Source organism: Pseudorasbora parva, chromosome 11, assembly GCF_024679245.1.
Source record: "Pseudorasbora parva isolate DD20220531a chromosome 11, ASM2467924v1, whole genome shotgun sequence".
Classification (NCBI taxonomy): Eukaryota; Metazoa; Chordata; class Actinopteri; order Cypriniformes; family Gobionidae; genus Pseudorasbora; species Pseudorasbora parva.
This window is the reverse complement of record NC_090182.1, coordinates 7,606,379-7,628,267: the sequence shown is the minus strand read 5'-3', so window position 1 is coordinate 7,628,267 and position 21,889 is coordinate 7,606,379. Positions and strand designations below refer to the sequence as shown.

The following is a 21,889-nucleotide window of genomic DNA, read 5'->3' as shown; positions in this document are numbered from 1 at the left end:
TGCTTCTGGGTGTACAAGTCAAGTCACCTTTATTTATATAGTGCTTTTTACAATGCCGATTGTTTCAAAGCTGCTTCACAGGAAAATAATGCAACAAAATTTAAATTCAGCTGTACAGCTGCTCTGGTGACATCCAGCTAATTCAACAGCTAATTCAACAGCTAATTCAACAGCTAATTCAACAGCTAATTCAACAGCTAATTCAACAGCTAATTCTAATGTATTCCAGAAAGCAGGTTATTCAGGTAAGTTTACAGATAACCTCAACGTTTGGTTTCAAAAACTGAAGCATGGAGGTGCACAGCATTTAGGTCTTTCTTTCTTTCTTTCTTTCTTTCTTTCTTTCTTTCTTTCTTTCTTTCTTTCTTTCTTTATCTTTTTTTATCTTTGTTAATTCATTATTGATGTTGTTTTTCTGTTTTGTATATGATGGTAATCTCCATGCTGCAGAACAATAAAAGGTTAAAGTCTAAGGTCTAAAAAGTCAGCAGAAATCATTTCACTTTTAAGGAAACCTTACTGTGCAATATAAACTCTGAATGTTTTATCAACTGTAACAAATTATATGCCAAATCTGATAAAGATGCTTGTTTTCTCTAGCCTGACGTGCTCAATTCTAGTCAGAATATGACTCTGATGTGCCACTGGGCTGTGATTATGGGGCGTGTTTAAACCGAACCAGGAAAGACATCAACTGGATAGACCTACAACCAATCAGAGCAACGAAGCGACGCATAACATTTGTTGTCAAATTTCAACAAGTGTTGCCAAGTCCGCTTTTTTTTCTGCAGGTTGTTTTCTATGTCCGCGGGTTGAAGCGACTATTATGTGATATATAGACCCATGAATGTGAATTTTAGCTGGCAACCTTGCCAAAATAACACACATTTTATCCCCCCAAACACCATTTTTTCCCCAGAGAACCCCCCAAGAAGCTATTGTTTTGGGCTAGTAGTTGGCTGGTTTTGTTGTAAAAACTTGGCAACCCTGTCTGCACGCGCGCTGGAATAAACGATCTTTGCTGGTGTTGTAAAAAAAATAAAAGAATTTAATGATACACAGAGTACCCAACATGATCATCATTTCTGAGAGAAATTGTGAAGGTGAATACAAACAAGTTCTCCGTTTAGGATTCGAACAAATATAATCCAAGCCCCTTTGATGACGTGATGATTACGTTACGGTTGATCATCTGTCTGTCATTGACTAAAGCCCGCCCTGATGATTAAATTGGTCAACAGTTTCTTTTTGGAGATATTTACTCCTCTATGGATCGAGGCCAGACCGAACTGCCCGACCTAAAAATTTTGTGGGCAGGGCTAAGTTCGGCTGGCATCCAGGCTATGTTTTCTCAGCATTGAATATCTAATCATCTCCACCATCACCAATTTAACCATATGTGTCAGTAAAGGGGTCGTTAAAAAACAGCAGGAATGCAAGCATTGGTACAGGGAGGGGTACTCAGGTATTTATTCCTTATGCCTGTTTTATTATGTTAGGAGCTATAAATACTAATAAAGTATGATGATTAATCTACAACTGGCCAGACAGGAACTCATAAACACTCAGGTATCCAGAGCAATTGCAGGACAGGTCTACAACAAACAAGAGACACAACACACCCAACACCTCACGACAGAATCTAAAGCAACCATCTGCATGTTCCATGAACATATTAAATCATGTTTTGGAGGCAAAAAAAGTCAATATTTTCAGATCTGTCAGGTGTTTTAATAATTTTTGCCACCACTGTATATATTTTTAATTAATAAGGTAGTCGAGAGAAAAAAAAATGCAGCTTTCGATGCAGCCATGGACAGAGATTGACATTTGTGTTTATCTGAAGAAATAAAGTCATAGCTATATCTGGGCCGGCATGAGGGTAAGAAAATTATGAGAGAACCTAATTTTTTGAGTGGAGTATCCCTTTAATGCATTAACCCCTTTCAAAAGTGAAAGACCTGCTCCAGAAAGCTGGATCCACTATAGAGAGCCTTTGACGTGTCGTCTGCCTTTAAATATGTAGCGGGCTGCAGCTCTGAGTCCAGCTTCTGCTGTTTCAGCTTCAGTGTCATGCGGAAAGCATCATAAGCATCCTTTGGTGGTTAAAAGCTCTGGTAAGTACCTGACAATAATGCGATTATTGATGTTTTTAACTGTAGCATAGCTATCTGTTTTGAGTCATGTGTATTAATCTAAATTTGAAAGCTTAGCGGTGTAGCTTAATAGTCAATATTTTGAATTAACGTCACAGTAATCTGTGCAAGTAACCTAATCAGGAAGCAAATAAATCAGAAACACCGCACTGGTTTTATTAAGGTGTTTAACCGAAGGTGTCAGCAGCATCATTCTCTAACAGACGAGGACAGCACAACTCAAGTCTCACGACTCTTCTCTCAACTATTTTTAACTTGGCACGCATCTTTGAAAATGTGCGTAGACCAGCAAAAAAAGATGCAAAACCATGGAAAATGTTAATAATAACAATGCTCAAAGTAATAAGAAGCAGAATGGTTGTGACAATGACGCATTTGATTGTCTTTGCCGGGATATTTACTAATTGCATCCTCAAAATAACGATAGTTTCGCTATTAAATGATACTCAAAATATGATGTGTGAGATGATCTTCCTATCTATAAAGCATAGATGACACTTCAAGGTGAGACAATGTTAAACAATGCTTCCTTAAAGTATTGGCTGAGTGCATTCATAATATTCCCCTTTTACTTGTCTATAAATGATACAAACATGAACCGTTTAATAGAGTATTATGCATGAGAATGTCCATCTGGACACACGTTTAGTTCAGACTCTTTGCATACAGTGTGACATTTTCAGTCCATTCAGTAGTTGATCATAAAGTTGAATTCTTCATGTATGCAGGTCTATAGAGTGCCTCTGCATTTCATGAATATAAAAATAGTCTTTTTGGGAAATTAGATTATATCAGATTCTAGGCAGGGCTGTTAGGACATGTTATTTAGTTGTCATTTTGTTTACAACTGTTCTAACTAAACCAGTGTGAAAAGGTCGAATGCATTGCATTTGAATATATTTGAATTACAGTATAGAGTTTACATAGATAGATCACGTTTCAATGATTTGAGGACGAGAATAACCCTAGTGTGCAGTGTCATCAGTGTGTGTTTTTCTTGCAGAGGTCATGGGAATGCTGAGTCATACTGCAGACTAGCTCTCTCATGCTTACCAGCTTTCCTCTGTATTGAATAGAGGCCACGCTTTGTAAATGAATCCAATGTCATAACTAATTCAGCAATCTCCACAGAATGACTTTGGGCAAGACGAGCTGGTAAAGGCTCAAACACACACAAAAACACTTTAATTTTTAATTTACCTGATGCTAAAGTCATTAATAGAGGCTATGCGAGGACATCATTTTCCCGCCAAAACATGTCCTCTCTGTCGGATTGAGTGGCAAAACACCCAGCAAACTGGATGGTGCTAGTCGGGGAAACTGCTAAACAAATTATTACACGCTTAAATTACAGGCAGCTGAACTAGACAGCAATCTTTACACTTTACCAAAGAACTAGTGGACATTGACATGTGGCTATATTTTCTTACATTTAAATGTACCTGGAAATACACACAGCAAAGCCTGAACGCTTCATCTGCTAGATGACGCTAAAATACAATATAGCTAGATCTAAATCCCTAAGATCACTTATATCATTTTTATCATCATGTCAACCTGCCCTTAAAGCAGTAAGGCATTGTAGACATATAACATTATGACTTTATGTAAATCTGGCTTGAACAGTGTGACGTGCTAAACAAATACATTTGACTTGACGCTTGGTTGCGCTTTAAAGTGGGATTTATTGGTGAAATGAAAATCATGAAACTACCAGAATATTCTTTTGTATCCTCAGTATAATTTGTAGATGGATAAATAAGCTGATGACATCACAGTTTTCTCCAGAATGACTGTACAGCCAAATCTAATTTTGTTGCAATATTGTCCTGTTTGACACCGTGAAGCTGCTTTGACACAATCGTGATTGTAAAAGCACTATATAAATAAAGTTGATTGATTGATTGATAACAGTCAGCCATTACCATGAGCAGACAATACAGATGTTTTTTTGAAAGTACTGTTCTGTCATTAATGAATAACTACACAGGAACAAATGAGTAACACAATGTGAACACGCTAGTAACTGCTATTAACTAACAAAAAACTCAGATTAATTCACTAGTAAAGAAGAAAAACACTCAAGTTCACTATTCAATAACTACTTTTTTTCACACCTTCCAGAGGACTACTATGAAATATTATACACAGGTTCATAATTAATCTGAATAAAGCGTAATGTATAGTTAATAAAACATGAATAGTTACTGTCAGAGATCAGGAAGTGGAGGACCCAGATGCAGAGTGAACAAAAGGACAGTTTATTAAAAAGACAGATCAACAAGACACAAGAGGGTAGTGGATGAGTGACAGTCCAAACACCAGGGCAGGGGACAGACACCACGACGACAGGCAGGGGAGGATGACCACTGAGACCAGTCCAGGTAGCCAATGAACTTGACGACAGCTTGTGAGGCAACACCAGGCAGGGCGATGGTGGACCAATCCAGGCAGGAACCAGAGGCTTGATGGTCTCACAGAATCAGCTCCCTTATTGGCTGAGAGGCAGTGGAGACAGCGGCCAGGGAAAAACTTAGGACAGAAAACACAGGACACACACACACGACACTAGACAAGACAACAAGAAACAACAGACAAACTAAGAACTATGACTAAATTAAACAAAAACTAAAATAATAACTGGAGCTAGAAAACAAGGAAAAATAAAACAAAACCAATCTCTATAAAAAGACTGAACTGAGAAATAAAAGTGGAAAACAGGAAAAATAAAAATGTAAGCTATCGAAACCAAGAAAACTAAACAATAAGGCTAAAGAGAAATGCCAAAATAAAACCTGGAGAAGAATGAGCAAAATAAAGACAGAAACTACACTAGACTCAAAAACTCAGGAACAAAGAAAAAACTGAAAATAAATGCAAAGCTAGAAAAACAGGAGACACAAACTAGAAAAGGCTAGACAAGGAGCTAGAGACATGTACGCACAAGCAAACGCTCACAAACATACACAACGAACCAGCAAAGACATGAGGGAAGGTAGCACAATATAAAGGGACCAGAGCACATGAGGAACAGGTGAGCACAATTAGAGAAACGAGGACTAGACCAGACTAAACAAGGGGGCGTGGTAACGGCAAACAAGGAGGTAGGACAAGAGGAACACATGACAAACACAGAGAGAGACAGATCCAAGTACTAAGACACAAAACAAACATAGAAACATTAAACAAAGACAAAACAGACAGCCTGCCAGGGCAGAACCCTGACAGTACCCTCCCCCCAATGGACGCCCCCTGGCGTCCAAACTAGGCAAGGGAAACAAAGGCGGTAACACTTGGGAGGGTGGGCGGGGAACAAAACTAGGAGTACCAAGGCAGAGAGGAAACATGGGAGGCAGAACTGGGGAGGAAAATAATCTAGGGGAGTGGTTAGGGGCTGACCAGGGGGGTGCAGACCTAGGGAACCCACAAGGACCAGGAAACAGGGAGGGTGGGACGGGAGGGGTATTAGGCACACGACCAAAGGCATGGGGCCCAGTGGCGTAGCAAGTCACTCCCGGGCCCATATGCAAAATAAATTGAACGGGCCCCCCTAACCCCGCCCCCAAAGTACACCGAAAATAAATGAATAGATGTTCATTCTATTAAGAAAATACTGTATAATTAATAAATACAAATAAAACATATTTCGTTATTACGACATAAATGAGTGGGGAAAAAATCTCACCGTAAAAACACACTCTACCCAACCATTTTTCACAACCAGAACAGAATAAAACAAATAATAATAAAAAAGCTCAGCCAATGTCAATAATAAATGAACTATAGCCTACTGATGGCACGGCGGCCCAAAATGTAAAATCATAAAAACTCACTCATTTTAGTTGCATTCTCCGGGCCTTTCTTTCGGCAAATTCACCCACGATGTCATTGGTGTTTAATTCACGGCTTCGTGCATTCTCGATGGAAAGAATCGCCAGTCCCGAGAGTCTGTTTTGCGACATGGTGCTCCGCAAATAATTTTTTATTAGTTTCAGTTTTGAAAATGAGCGCTCCGCCGAAGCAACAGTAACTGGGATTGTAAGAAAGAGAACTAAAACAGTGCATAAGTCACTGAAGCTAGATGTGATAGAGTTGTTCTCAACCATCAAAAAACTGGCCAGATCTTGAACTGTTTTCATCCCAGAGATTTGTCTTTTAAAGGCCGCACGGAATGCGATCAATTGTTGTGGAAGGGCTGGAGACAAGTCTTTGTTGTATCTCTTTACTAACCTCTGTGCCCCTTCATATATTGCGTTCTTCTCCTCCGTTGCAAGTATGTGTGGCTGGATCACTCTGAACAAAGCGGCAACTGATCGCAAAGCCGAAAATCGCAGACTCAGCTGGGAAATTATGATGTCTAGGCAAGCGTTAAAAACATTTACCTTAAAGTAACTTTCAGCATCAGCCAAACGCTCATCCTGACAGAGCTCATCGAAATGGCACTTTGCCCTTCTAATTCTTTCCTTTTGAAAGGTTTGTTTCACTCCCCACTTCTCAGCCATGAATTGTGCGGTTGCTTTTGCCTCCTCGAAATTTTCCCTGAACCTTTTCAACTCCGCGATGGCAGTGTCAAGTAATTCTGTAGTTTTAAGAAGATCAGCATCCTTCGCCTGTAACATTTTTGAAATGACACTGATCTGCTCCAAGACTTCACTTTGAAGAACTATAATAAAAACAAAGTCAAATCTTTCCATCTGCTTTATCAAAGCCATGGACTCGGTGCGCTCATCTGTCTTTTTGCTGGTGAGTGAAATTTTGGTCAGGGCCTTCAACACGTCAACATATCTGTATCTGATTGCAGACACGGCATCATTGCGCGATGCCCACCTAGTAGCGCACAGTTTTTTCAGCGTGATGCCCGGAGTGGGTTTCTCAGTGATCTCTGCCAATACATTCCACCTCTTTATACTGTGTGCAAAAAAAACGTACAATTTTTCCATGGTGTTGTAAAACTTAGTCAGCTCTGTTACTGACTTAACGGAATCATTGAGGACCAGATTTAAGTTATGGGCAGCACAGTGTACATATGTGGCATTTGGTTGTCTCTCCTGTATCCTTGCCTGAACTCCCGTGTATATGCCACTCATGTTCGCAGCCCCATCAAATCCTTGGCCACGGCATTTTGAAATATCGAGACCTTTTTCCTCAACCAAACGTACAATTTCATTGGCTATTGTGGCAGCGGACGAGTCAGGCATTTGCTGGAATCCCAGAAAAGACTCGTTGATTTTCACTGCCATTGCAGCACCCTGGCTATCTCTCTCTATGGTTACATACCGAAAGATTTGACTCATCTGATCCACTTTAGATACATCTTGAGTCGTATCCATGATCACTGAGAAAAACGGCGCGGCCTTAATTTCACTAGTAATTTCTTTCTGGACAGACTCAGAGAGAACACCAATCAGTTCATTTTGGATTTCTGGGCTGAGATACTTCACTGAACCAGCAGGGCGACTGAGCAGCTCCTTCAAATATGGATCATACTTGGCCAGTAGGTCAATTATGGAAAGAAAATTGCCTTTGTTGACACTTTCAGTGTCTTCGAAGTGTCCCCGAAATGCAAGGTTGTTTGATGCCAGAGTTAAAGTGACATTAATGATCCGGTCTAGAACCTGCCTCCAAAAATTAACTTGTTGACGGATTTGCTGTTCTGACACCTCGTCGATAGTGCCATGCAGACGCCACTGATCATAAACACTGCAAGCTGCTACATGGTACTCTGCGCTCTCATGCTTGGAAATTTTATTTGACAGGGTCTGCCATGTTCTTATTCCTTGTGTCCATGCCATGTTGTAGCTTTTGTGACTGCGGTCTGCAAATAACCAGCATGGTTCACAATATGCAGCGTCAAGCTTTGGCGAGTAACACAGCCACGATCTCGGTAGCTGAATACCAGCTTTTGTTGTGGTTGAGTAAAAACTCGTCGAAAAGCATCTATCTCCTTGCAGTGGATCTCGAGGAAAGGGACCGGGGGGTTTGCATGAACCTTGCGACACAATAAAATGCTTTACTTGCCCATCTGTTAGTGTGTCTGGATAGTTTCCTTTATCCGTTGGGTAACCCGCTGACAAATTTCCCGCCGAATATCCAGCTTTTGGCTCGTCTGCAACTGCTTTTTCGCTCGTCAAGCTGTCAGCAGTTCCATTATTGTTCTCATCCAAAGACGTGCAACTGCTAATATTAGCTGACAAAACTTCTCCCTCACCATCGACATCGCGCTCATTCGCACTAGGTCGGCGCAAAAAACTGTCAATTTTTGGTAGTTTTTGTGTCGTGACTAACTTCTCCATCCTCTCTTTTCTCTTTAAAGCACCACTTTTGTGTTTGTAGTTGTCCATCCTTTAATGTTCAAGTCTAGCAACCTCATATACTGTTTTCTTTTTTTAATTTGGCGCGGCGATGCAGCGTCATATAAAAATGACGGAGTGAGTATCAGTTCTACGGCAGCCGCGGGGTGCAAAAAATAAACGCACACAAGAAATCACGGAGAAATTAGACATCACGGAGAAACAAGAAATTACTACACAACATAGATATACACATATATTTTTATTGTGGCCATGAATTAAAAATAAATTCCCTCTTTTTAATTAAAAATTCCCCATGGGCGGCCACGGGCCCCCTATTGGCCCGGGCCCATTTGCACGTGCATACCCTGCATGCCCAGACGCTACGCCACTGATGGGGCCTCTTCAATGGTGGGGACCTCTGACTGGACATGACTTCAGGGACAGATACTGGACTTGACTCTGGGGCCTCCTCCTGGGCTGCACTGGCCTGCTCAGGGACTGACTCGGGAGCGCCCTCCTGTGCTTGACTGGCGGGCTCAGGGACTGACTCGGGAGCGCCCTCCTGGGCTTGACTGGCGTGCTCAGGGACTGACTCGGGAGCGCCCTCCTGGGCTTGACTGGCGTGCTCAGGGACTGACTCGGGAGCGCCCTCCTGGGCTTGACTGGCGGGCTCAGGGACTGACTCGGGGGCACCTTCCTGGGCTTGACTGGTGGGCTCTGGAAGGCCTCCTCTGAAGCGGGCTCTGGGACGGCCTCCTCTGAAGCGGGCTCTGGGACGGCCTCCTCTGAAGCGGGCTCTGGGACGGCCTCCTCTGAAGCGGGCTCTGGGACGGCCTCCTCTGAAGCGGGCTCTTGGGACGGCCTCCTCTGAAGCGGGCTCTTGGGACGGCCTCCTCTGAAGCGGGCTCTTGGGACGGCCTCCTCTGAAGCGGGCTCTTGGGACGGCCAGCCTTGAAGTGTGCCCTGGGACAGAAGGTGAAGCCCTCACTGGGTTAGGAACAGAAAATGGAGCCGACACGGGACTGCGCTCAGGGGCTGGAGCCGACACGGGACTGCGCTCAGGGGCTGGAGCCGACACGGGACTGCGCTCAGGGGCTGGAGCCGACACGGGACTGCGCTCAGGGGCTGGAGCCGACACGGGACTGCGCTCAGGGGCTGGAGCCGACACGGGACTGCGCTCAGGGGCTGGAGCCGACACGGGACTGCGCTCAGGGGCTGGAGCCGACACGGGACTGCGCTCAGGGGCTGGAGCCGACACGGGACTGCGCTCAGGGGCTGGAGCCGACACGGGACTGCGCTCAGGGGCTGGAGCCGACACGGGACTGCGCTCAGGGGCTGGAGCCGACACGGGACTGCGCTCAGGGGCTGGAGCCGACACGGGACTGCGCTCAGGGGCTGGAGCCGACACGGGACTGCGCTCAGGGGCTGGAGCCGACACGGGACTGCGCTCAGGGGCTGGAGCCGACACGGGACTGCGCTCAGGGGCTGGAGCCGACACGGGACTGCGCTCAGGGGCTGGAGCCGACACGGGACTGCGCTCAGGGGCTGGAGCCGACACGGGACTGCGCTCAGGGGCTGGAGCCGACACGGGACTGCGCTCAGGGGCTGGAGCCGACACGGGACTGCGCTCAGGGGCTGGAGCCGACACGGGACTGCGCTCAGGGGCTGGAGCCGACACTGGACTGCGCTCAGGGGCTGGAGCCGACACTGGACTGCGCTCAGGGGCTGGAGCCGACACTGGACTGCGCTCAGGGGCTGCAGCCGACACGGGACTGCGCTCAGGGGCTGGAGCCGACACGGGACTGCGCTCAGGGGCTGGAGCCGACACGGGACTGCGCTCAGGGGCTGGAGCCGACACGGGACTGCGCTCAGGGGCTGGAGCCGACACGGGACTGCGCTCAGGGGCTGGAGCCGACACGGGACTGCGCTCAGGGGCTGGAGCCGACACGGGACTGCGCTCAGGGGCTGGAGCCGACACGGGACTGCGCTCAGGGGCTGGAGCCGACACTGGACTGCGCTCAGGGGCTGGAGCCGACACTGGACTGCGCTCAGGGGCTGGAGCCGACACTGGACTGCGCTCAGGGGCTGGAGCCGACACTGGACTGCGCTCAGGGGCTGGAGCCGACACTGGACTGCGCTCAGGGGCTGGAGCCGACACTGGACTGCGCTCAGGGGCTGGAGCCGACACTGGACTGCGCTCAGGGGCTGGAGCCGACACTGGACTGCGCTCAGGGGCTGGAGCCGACACTGGACTGCGCTCAGGGGCTGGAGCCGACACTGGACTGCGCTCAGGGGCTGGAGCCGCTTGATTCCGGCCCTCCTGGACCAACAGATGAGGGGCATCTAGAATGGCAGCTGACTTGCAGGCATGGGCTCTCCTCTTCTTCCGCTTTCGAGGGCATGACAATTTGTAGTCGACTGGCTCTGGACTGACAGGTGCGGGCTCGACGGGCTCTGGACTGGCCGCTGCGGGCTCGACGGGCTCTGGACTGGCCGCTGCGGGCTCGACGGGCTCTGGACTGGCCGCTGCGGGCTCGACGGGCTCTGGACTGGCCGCTGCGGGCTCGACGGGCTCTGGACTGGCCGCTGCGGGCTCGACGGGCTCTGGACTGGCCGCTGCGGGCTCGACGGGCTCTGGACTGGCCGCTGCGGGCTCGACGGGCTCTGGACTGGCCGCTGCGGGCTCGACGGGCTCGGGTGGTGTCAGGATCTGCCAATCCCTGCGGTGATGCAAGTAATTGGAGAAGTTCCAGAAATCCAGGATCCTAAGTTGTTCCATCTCCCACTGTGGTAGGGGGTCATCCAGACAGATGTTGAAGGCACTCTTGAGGGCTGCATCATCATACTCAAGGCCCTTAGCCATTGTCCAGAAGAACTGGGCGAAGGACCGCACTTCTCGGCCCTGTTGGCGAAGAGAGGCCACACCCTGCTGGAGTGCCAACCTCTCTTGAGCAGTCGCCGGAGGAACGATACGGAAGCTCATTCTGCTGGGTCCGATCTTGGCTGGTTCGTTCTGTCAAAGATCAGGAAGTGGAGGACCCAGATGCAGAGTGAACAAAAGGACAGTTTATTAAAAAGACAGATCAACAAGACACAAGAGGGTAGTGGATGAGTGACAGTCCAAACACCAGGGCAGGGGACAGACACCACGACGACAGGCAGGGGAGGATGACCACTGAGACCAGTCCAGGTAGCCAATGAACTTGACGACAGCTTGTGAGGCAACACCAGGCAGGGCGATGGTGGACCAATCCAGGCAGGAACCAGAGGCTTGATGGTCTCACAGAATCAGCTCCCTTCTTGGCTGAGAGGCAGTGGAGACAGCGGCCAGGGAAAAACTTAGGACAGAAAACACAGGACACACACACACACACACACACACGACACTAGACAAGACAACAAGAAACAACAGACAAACTAAGAACTATGACTAAATTAAACAAAAACTAAAATAATAACTGGAGCTAGAAAACAAGGAAAAATAAAACAAAACCAATCTCTATAAAAAGACTGAACTGAGAAATAAAAGTGGAAAACAGGAAAAATAAAAATGTAAGCTATCGAAACCAAGAAAACTAAACAATAAGGCTAAAGAGAAATGCCAAAATAAAACCTGGAGAAGAATGAGCAAAATAAAGACAGAAACTACACTAGACTTAAAAACTCAGGAACAAAGAAAAAACTAGGGATGGCTGACGCGAAACTGACGTTTCGACGCTGTGTCGAGATCCCGAAGCGCAAATGATTTGAAACACTGCTCCGAGCTTTGATTCGACACACCCATGTCACGTGACTACCGCTAAACGAAGCGCCGAAGTGTTTCATCAGGTGCGCCTTTCGAAACGGCTTTGATTAAAAGGGGCGGGAACAAACCACACAGTCACACATCTGAATGAACCTCATTCCCCACAGTTTAAAAGTGACGTTAATCCATCTTCACCTCGTGGGTTTTTGTGAGAGGAGAGAGATTTTGTGATATAAGTGAGATTTATTGTGCGCTTTGGTTAGTTATATTTAAGCTAGATTTAAATGAGATATATTGACTGGTAGGTATAGTCAGCGACAGATAGTTAGGATAGATATAGGTGACATATTCATATAGGCTAAATTAGAATTATAGATATATAATATATAGATATAGAAGATATTCTTAAGTGATATGGAGCGGAGGCTCCACATGAGAAATGTCACATAACAGACATTACATCTGGTGTGGGAGCATTTCCATTTGGAAACACCACATAAAGTGAGATGTGTGTAGTATTGTATTGGCCCAGAATGCATGATCCATTAACTTAGTAATTTTCCCTCATTTGTATTTACTTGCTAAAAAATATTTGTGCATGTCAGCCACAAGTGTCCCACCTTGTGAGAATTTTTTCTTTCAAAGGCTAGAGAAATTATATATATATATATATATATATATATATATATATATATATATATATATATATATATATATATATATATATATATATGTATAAAGTTGACACCATGCAGAGCAATTCATATTTTTGAATAAAAATGTTATGTAACCAATGACACATTGTGGCTTTATTTCTTTTAATAATATACATTTTTCATGACAAAAAAAAAAAAAAAAAAAAAGACTAAAGTTATTTACAATGATGATGCTACAGGTTACAAAACCAAGTAGTTGTGAGCCAGATGTTAAAAACGTGTTTTTTTTTTTGTTTTTTTTTACAAACAGTAGATCACTGTCAAGGTTTCAGATCAATACACGCCAGTGTCCACTAGATGGCGTCATGGAGACGAGTGTCGGGTGTTGTTTCGAAGCTTCGGCACATTTGCTTCAACTGTTTCAGTGCTTCACAAAGCCTCGGTCTGCCCATCACTAGAAAAAACTGAAAATAAATGCAAAGCTAGAAAAACAGGAGACACAAACTAGAAAAGGCTAGACTAGGCTAGACAAGGCGCTAGAGACATGTACGCACAAGCAAACGCTCACAAACATACACAACGAACCAGCAAAGACATGAGGGAAGGTAGCACAATATAAAGGGACCAGAGCACATGAGGAACAGGTGAGCACAATTAGTGAAACGAGGACTAGACCAGACTAAACAAGGGGGCGTGGTAACGGCAAACAAGGAGGTAGGACAAGAGGAACACATGACAAACACAGAGAGAGACAGATCCAAGTACTAAGACACAAAACAAACATAGAAACATTAAACAAAGACAAAACAGACAGAGCTGCCAGGGCAGAACCCTGACAAGTTACTGATTAGCTAATAGTTAAACATACAACTGAGCGCTATTATTACTTAATCAATTACAAATTTAAACTGATTTTATCCTGTGTAGTTATTCATTATGATAAAACAGTTTTCTAAAGTGTTACTACACTTAATTGGGTTAAATGTTGCTTAAGACAACCCAATTGCTGGGTTAGTCCATTTTCAACCCAACTTGGGTTGTTTTTAGTCCAGCATTTTTTAGAGTGTAGTTACTAAAAACTTCATGGTTACAATAATATATTTATATTTATAAAATATTTAATTGATGAGTAACTTATACAGTATATAACCTAGGGTACAATTCAACATACATGACATGCAACGGCAAATCCACATTTAAGGTGCTTTCACATTTTAAATGCATTTCTATGGCATTCAATATGAACACACTAACGTCTTTGTGCAATTCACTGGGTGTAACACCTACTGAGACATCATCTGACTAATATGTTCATATATAAGATATTATCCTAAGCTGCTTTTCAACCGGCAGGCCAAACCGTTCGCTTTGCTTTACCGTTCCATCCGTGCTGATTTTGCCGCATAAAAGTGCCAGTTTGTGTCCCCAGTCTTATTGTTATTCACAATGTTATCTTTTCTTTTGCAATGTAGACATTAATGGAGAAATGTAAAATAAAAGGGTAAACTACTGGCTTATTTTTTGAAAAAAAGACATCTGTCAGGTTTGAAGCAGGAACCATTTAACCAGATTATAAAAGGTACACTTAATGTGTATAAACTGTCGAACACAGTTGCCTTATTAAAGCTGTTGTTTTGGTGAATGTTCATGTAAATGAATGGAAACTGTACTCCAATAGTCATTCCATTGGCTTTAATAGGAGATTAATAATTTGAATTGATTCGAATGTTAAAGCGACAGAATGAGACATGTTTTGCAGGCTGTTGAAGCAACGTATATCAGCAGCGAGTAAAAAACAGAGGGTGTGGGCTGAGCTCCTCTCATCACACGCCTGGATGGCAAGATAAAGGTAGTTGCTAACAGGAGATCTACCCTGATGGAGCGGAGTGGCTGATTATCTCTCTGAGCCAAGAGAGTCAGATGGCGTGACAAAGACAACTTTCTCAGTGCTGGAGAGAAAATAGTTGTAGGTTGTGTGAGCGTTACCTGCCGTATAAATGTAACTGCCATCCTTTTGTCCAGTTTGCAGCCAACTGCCTTTGCTAAGAAGACAGTGGGATGACAGACCAAGAGATACCCAATGAGGGTGATACATCTCCAACATACATAATCTTCCTCCTTGTCTTTTTCTTCTTCATCACTGGCCTTCTGGGTTTCTTAATCTGTCACTTGTTGAAGACGAAGGGCTACCGCTGTGAACTGGAGGAGGATGTGGAAGAGTGTGAAGACAAACCGGGGACAGACAAAGATGGCAAGTCATTTCAAACATTTGTTTGACAAAAACATGCATGTGTTTTATACAAAATCCATGAAAGGTCATAGTTTTATTTTCTGTATCTTTATCTCATGGAGGTTTTATTTCTCTCCAAATTCCTGGCTTAATACGAAGAAATCCCTCAGAACTTCACCACTCATCACTTTTATTATTATTATTATTATTATTTGCTTGCATAATCTAGTCATATGATCCAAACATAAGCACTATTTTTCCATAGACCCCCATTTAACTTGGATATTGTAATAATAGACTTATTAAAAAAGATGTCTGCCCTTGTAGTGCTCAGAATGAGGATCACTCATTTTGACGAATAAAAACATTTTGTAATAAATATAGACTATATATGACCATGGACCACCAAATAAGGATCAATTTTTTAAAATTGAGATTTATATATCATATGAAAGCTTATTAAAAAATAAGCTTTCCATTGATGTATGGTTTGTATATTTGGCTGTGATACTACTATTTGTAAATCTGGAATCTGAGGGTGCAAAAAAGACTAAATATTGAGAAAATCACCCTTAAAAGTTTCCCAAATGAAGTCCTTAGCAATGCATATTACTACTAATGATACATTTTTATATATATATATACGGTAGGAAACGTACAAAATATCTTTATTGAACATGAGCTTTACTTAATATCCTAATGATTTTTGGAAGAAAAATGGATGATTTTGACCCATACAATGCATTGTTGGCTATTGCCACAAATAAATCTGTGCGACTTAAGACTGGTGTTGTGGTCCAGGCAGGGTCACAAATGAGCAATAGTGGGTGAAGTTAGTGAAAATTACCTTTGCAGGCAAGTTTGGCTATTTGCACTGTTTAACTCCATTAAAAAGACACTGCTATAAGAGAGACTCTTGGGAGCATGTGTAAACATCACATCCTTTAGATTTTCCTGGCGATTTGTCCTTCACATAAAAATGAGTCTAAAGGCATACATAGCCAAGGAAGTCAGAGAAGGTCTCGTTTATTTTTTACGTTTCGTTACAAGCTGTTCACATATTGCCAGTAAAAAAGTGAATACATGAAAAATCGTACATATAGCCCCTTTAAACTGAACAAATATACAGTATGATTTATGAAATATTCTGATCAAATTTGAGTCAATCCAGCTTGTCTAACACGACTTCATTACCATAATTAAATATGATATAAAATTACAAACTGTTTTTCCCAGATGAATCAGAAGACAGTCAAGACACTGTGGAACAAATTCTGAAATGTATCATTGAAAATGAAGGTACAGATAATTAATTTTGTTATAATCTGTTTTATTTACTATTTTATTAGTTATTTATTATGATTTTCACCACTTGTTTTGCCATTTTTGTCATAGCCAATATGGAGGCCTTCAAAGACATGTTCGAAGGCCAAAATGTTTGTGAACATCACGATCCACGGTATGATCATTACATTTGTGAATTTTAAATGTTAATTTTCTTTCTCTATAGGATCATAAATAGACAAACACCAAACTACACATCGCATTTGACTGCATTATGGCAGACTCAAAGATGAGATATTAACTTTGTATAAATATGTTGTTTGATATGATGTGAACTGCGTACAATAATCTTGAGATTATTGAAGATCTTCCAGTTTGTTTTCAGATATTTTAGTTTGTAATGTGTATTTTTTTAGTACTGAGTTTAACATTGGCCCTACATAACACACAATGATGTAGCACAAGTTGATGTGTAAATTAGTTTACACACTGACTGACCTATGAACTAATGCAAATGTAATTGAGGTACAGCGCCCATTTCAGTTTTACTAAAATCATATTTCTTTTTTTTCCCTAACCAGGTTACATCACAAAGATAGCGTAGGTGGTCTCCCCCTTCACCATCACACAGTTCATCTGGGTGGTGAAATCAGCTCTTGTGTCCATTGTATGCAAGGACATATATTAAAAACACGACGCAGAAGCCGTGTGGCTAGAAGCAAAGCTCGGCCAGTGGAGCAGACTGTGTTTTCTGTGGGAAGGTGAGACTCTTTTATCCTGTTATTATATACCAGTCAGAAAGGTACAGTAATGGACACGCACGCTAAAGTCTTCAAAGACATGAAATACCACAAATAGAAGTATGGCCGTGACCAAAAATGGGATCGAAAGCAATTCAGCTTCATAAAAATATTTGAGCTCTTCAAAAATGTATTGATTCTTGCCTAGATTTTAGAGGTGCATACACTATATTGCCAAAGGTATTGGGACACCCCTCCAAATCATTGAATTCAGATTAATCACATTTCTCTGTCTGGCAATCTGATGGATGAGTCTGGGTTTGGCGGTGGAGAACGGTACTTGTCTGACTGCATTGTACCAAGTGTAAAGTTTGGTGGAGGGGGGGATTATGGTGTGGGGTTGTTTTTCAGGGGTTGGGCTTGGCCCCTTAGTCCAACATCAGTGTCTGACACAAATGTGCTTCTAGAAGAATGGTCAAAAATTCCCATAAACAGAAGAGTTGAAGCTGTTATAGTTGCAAAGGGTGGGCAAACTCCATATTAAACCCTACGGATTAAGAATGGGATGTAATTAAAGTGTATTGTCCATGTAAAGACTAGCCTGGCTCTGCCCTCCTACGTACTTCCGATCAATTTTCATTTCCTTCAGTACTACGCCTGGGACTGCTGTGTAGTCTTAGGTTTTCTCCGAACAAATTTTTGCCGGTCCAATCAGCGAACAGAGGGAGTTACTGAGAACGATGACGTTGATGTCGAGAGCTAGTTTGAGATTTAGTTCAGCAATGGCGGCAGAGAAAGATATAAACTAAACCATTCATTGCATTGTGGCACCGCTGCCGAATATCCAGAAGTTAAAGCCGGAGCAATAACAGTTTTTGCTGGGGTTTGTTGGTGGCCATGATGTTGTGGCCCTCCAAAAGGGTAAATTCGGGAAAAGTTTGATGTTCCAGATCGCTTCGTTAGTGGTGAAGGAGTTGGCTGAAGCTATTCGGACGGTAACTGTTCCTCGTGGGGTCGGAAGGTATTGCCATCATTTAAGTTACAGGGACTGGTCAGTTATTTTATTGCCGTCCGTCTCTCACCACCCGCGTAAAAATCCCCGGCCGAGTTACCGACTGCTTTTGACAAACGCAAAGTCGTGTGGATGTAATAGCTGTCCGAATCCACATCTCTGAGTTTTCAACAATATATCACTTCAAAATTCACTGTTTGTAATCATTTTTGACCACTGCAGAGCACCATACGGTTGCTTTACTGTTATTAGGATGCATTTCTAGACTTGTATTTCCTTAAAATGCTGGCAAGTATTTAGAAGAGCAATATATTTCATCACCGCTCAAACAAATTAAAATAAAAGCACTTAAACATTTGAATTGGTCCATTATTTATAGCAGCATTTATTATCATACCAAGCATATGACATTTTATTTACAGCATACAATGATGTTACGGACCACGTGAGCGCCGCGTTCCCGATCACAAAGCTCTCCTGTCCACCGTGACGTGAATAAATCACAATCCGAATGCACGAGTTTTAGGTTTTATCCTTTATTTTTTATTACTGAGGTGGCATATGCACATGTGCACTTTTATTTTGTCGGATTTCCGTGAGTGAAACAGGCGAAGGGCGCATGACATACGTCACGACCAAACGTTAGCGATTGGTTATGGCAGATCCAGAGTGGCTCAGGGCAGATCCAATAGTTTTAAACCTCAACAGGGTGCCCGCCTTCGCGGAAATAAACCCTTGTCAATGGAGAGTGGCCAGACTCTATGTACAAATGAAATGTACGAGAGTCTGGTAAAACCAGGCTATGTAATGACAGGCATCCTAAAACTTTTGGCAATATAGTGTAGTACATGTTGCTGGACACTGGGAATAAAAAAATGCAAATATAAATCTGATGACAAATAAAAGTATCCACAATACAATACACATTTTATGTATAGCATTTTTAAAATAACCGTGGTTGACCAAAGTGCTTTCCAGCATAATAAATACAATATAAGCAATTACATACAGTACACCCACACTAGACTTAAAATCATCCATTTCATTTAATGTGCATTTGGAAGAGAGTTCGGTAAGCGTGGGGCAAACACAGAAAAGGCCTTATCACCCTTTGAATTTAATCTAGTTTTTGAAACATGAAAAATCATCTGGCTGGAAGATCTCACATGCCTTGTGTTTTGATAAGTTCGTTTTGGCAGCAAAAGGGGGACCAACACAATAGCAGGTCATAATGTTATGCCTGATCGGTGTATAAATAAATGTCTTGAACCTAATAAAGGTATGTTATTATTATTTTATAATAATACATTTGAATATAAATACCTTGCATAATCAAATGCTAGTGATCTTTCGTGATCTTTTTCTGTTTTTTACTCTATGTTGGTTGCACCATGTGACTTTGATTTGGTGAACCAAAATTGTCATATTAATAAGCAGTTTTCTTTTTCTTTCCTTTTCTTTCTTTTTTTGTTCTTATAAGTAAAAAATAAATGTGCCATAACACTTAATAAGGTTTTCTTTTAAATGATTTGCTCTTTTAATAAGACTTTTTGGTAGCACTTTATTTAAAGGTTCAGTTATTATTAACTATTAACTAGTTGCTTATTAGCATGCATATTATTAGGATATTGTCTGTTTATTAGTAATTATAAAGCACATATTAATGCCTTATTCTGCATGACCTTATTCTACATCCCTTAATCCTACCCAATACCTAAACTTAAATACTACAAAAACTATTAATAAGCAGTAAATTAGGAGTTTATTGAGGCAAAAGTTGTAGTTAACAGTGAATATGTGTTCCCCATACTAAAGTGTTACTGACTTTTTTTCTTTATTATAATATTGGTACAAAAATGTTTTTTGTATACACTAAAACTGAATCAAAATAAATGTATTCAAGTAATTGAATATATGATTTGCATTTTTATATATTTTTGAATGAATATAAACAAAAAATTGCTACCGTCCAGCCGATTTCAGGCCATGTCCACACAAATACGTTTTCATTTGAAAACATATAATTTTCTCTCCGTTTTGGCCTTCCGTCCACACTGAGACAGCGTTTTAAGTCAATGAAAACGTATCGTTTTGAAAATGCTCTCCAAAGCGGATACATTTGAAAACGTTGTCTTCGCGTCGTAGGGTGGACTGTGAAAACGGAGGCTTTTTAATACGATGACGCATTTTTAGCCGTGTGATGCAGTCATATGACCAATTCACACTTTATATTCATGTGTTACTCGCAGAAACAGCACCTCACTGTCGGCCCATTTTAAAAACTCCTTTGCCTTTTCTCGACATTGCCACAAAATTTCAAAGAGTAAATAAACAAGTAGCGGAAATGACGCAAGTCGAAGCGTCTTGGATTTGCTCATGCACAGTACAGGGATGTAAGCGTTTTCAGACGTTTCAGTGTAGATGAACCATTTTTTGGACCGTTTTTAAAATTTATCCGGATTAGTGTAGACGTAGCCTCAGTTCCAACCTTGCTCCAACACACCTGTCTGTAATTATCAAGCAGCCATGATTAGCCGGTTCAGGTGTGTTTGATTCAGGTTGGAGCTAAAATATACCGGGTTGTAGCCCTCCAGGACCAGGGTTGGACACCCCTGGTGTAGAGCATGGAAGATAATATCAGACTAATATGCAAAATGTATGGAATATGTTTCTAATTGAACTAATACTTACCTAAATTCACAGATTTCGGGTCACCCACATGGATAAGAGAAACAGCCTGCAAGGTTCGATCAACCTTTCTACCTCTAAGCCAGGAAGCGCGTCAAATGACACAACGCTTTCTGAAAGCAGGACAGGATTTAAAGACACTTCAAAAAAGGAGGAATACAACATCCAGAACATGTTCAAAGACACTGGAGCAACCAACGGCAAACTCCCAAATGTAGGCAAACGGAAGAAGAGTGTGACATTGCTGGGCTTCTACAAGGGTGCTAATCCTGTGGAGACCAAAGAGGGACCGGAAGTGTGTGAGGAGGACAAGGAGGGGTCAACCACTGCCGACCCGTTATCTTTCTCTCTAGAAGAAGGCTTGAGTTCAGTGGCGCTGTCTCCCACTGACGAAACAGCTTTAGATGAAAATTCAAACAAAGGTCTTAAATTAGAGGAGATCAGCCTAGAGAAAGAAAAGGCTGATGAAGCGACTTTAAATGTGAAATGTGACAAATTAAGTACAAGCACAACAGAGATAGTTTGTGTTAGCTCTAATAGATTTTCGGTGGTACGAACTCCGGAAGAGACTGTCATCCCAACTTCAGCCGCTGCTGAGTGCAGAGATGATACGACAGAACACGAGGATGTTAAGACTGGCCAAGTTAGTCAGGAGGGTATAGACAAACAGAAGATATGATTACAGTCACATCCGCACAAGAAAAACAATTATCAGATGGTCAGACAATTGTTTATTAAGAATGAGACTCAAATGGAAAACCAAAAACACACCTGGTTCTCAGTTCATTACATATTAAATCTATAAATATAATGGGCGTAATCAATAAGCAATGGCTATTCAAATATATTGACAATTTGGTGAGTTGGCCTTCATCCTTCTCTCATAAATTTTATATATATATATATATATATATATATATATATATATATATATATATATATATATATATATATATATATATATATATACCCTAGGACTTTGGTTGCACTTGAACTACGAATGCACACACACACGCACGCACACACACACACACACACACACACACAAACACAAGTTTTGTGCTTGAAATTTTAGAAAGTAACAA

At 42.3% G+C, this 21,889-nt stretch overlaps 1 protein-coding gene across 2 annotated transcripts; it reads left to right on the top strand.

The window, feature by feature from the left end:
* The first annotated feature begins 1,963 nt into the window (after window positions 1-1,963).
* On the top strand, window positions 1,964-21,674 carry rell2 (RELT like 2). 2 transcript variants are annotated; one of them, XM_067456454.1, is made up of 6 exons: window positions 1,964-2,117; window positions 14,873-15,101; window positions 16,317-16,379; window positions 16,476-16,539; window positions 16,946-17,125; window positions 20,820-21,674. In XM_067456454.1, the coding sequence occupies exons 2-6, from the start codon at window positions 14,909-14,911 to the stop codon at window positions 21,481-21,483; spliced, it is 1,164 nt and encodes a 387-aa protein (XP_067312555.1). In that variant the 5' UTR covers window positions 1,964-2,117; window positions 14,873-14,908; the 3' UTR covers window positions 21,484-21,674. The 2 variants fall into 2 exon arrangements, with proteins under 2 accessions (XP_067312555.1, XP_067312554.1); XM_067456453.1 differs by lacking the exon at window positions 1,964-2,117 and having other exon boundaries at window positions 14,134-15,101.
* The last annotated feature ends 215 nt before the right edge of the window (window positions 21,675-21,889 follow it).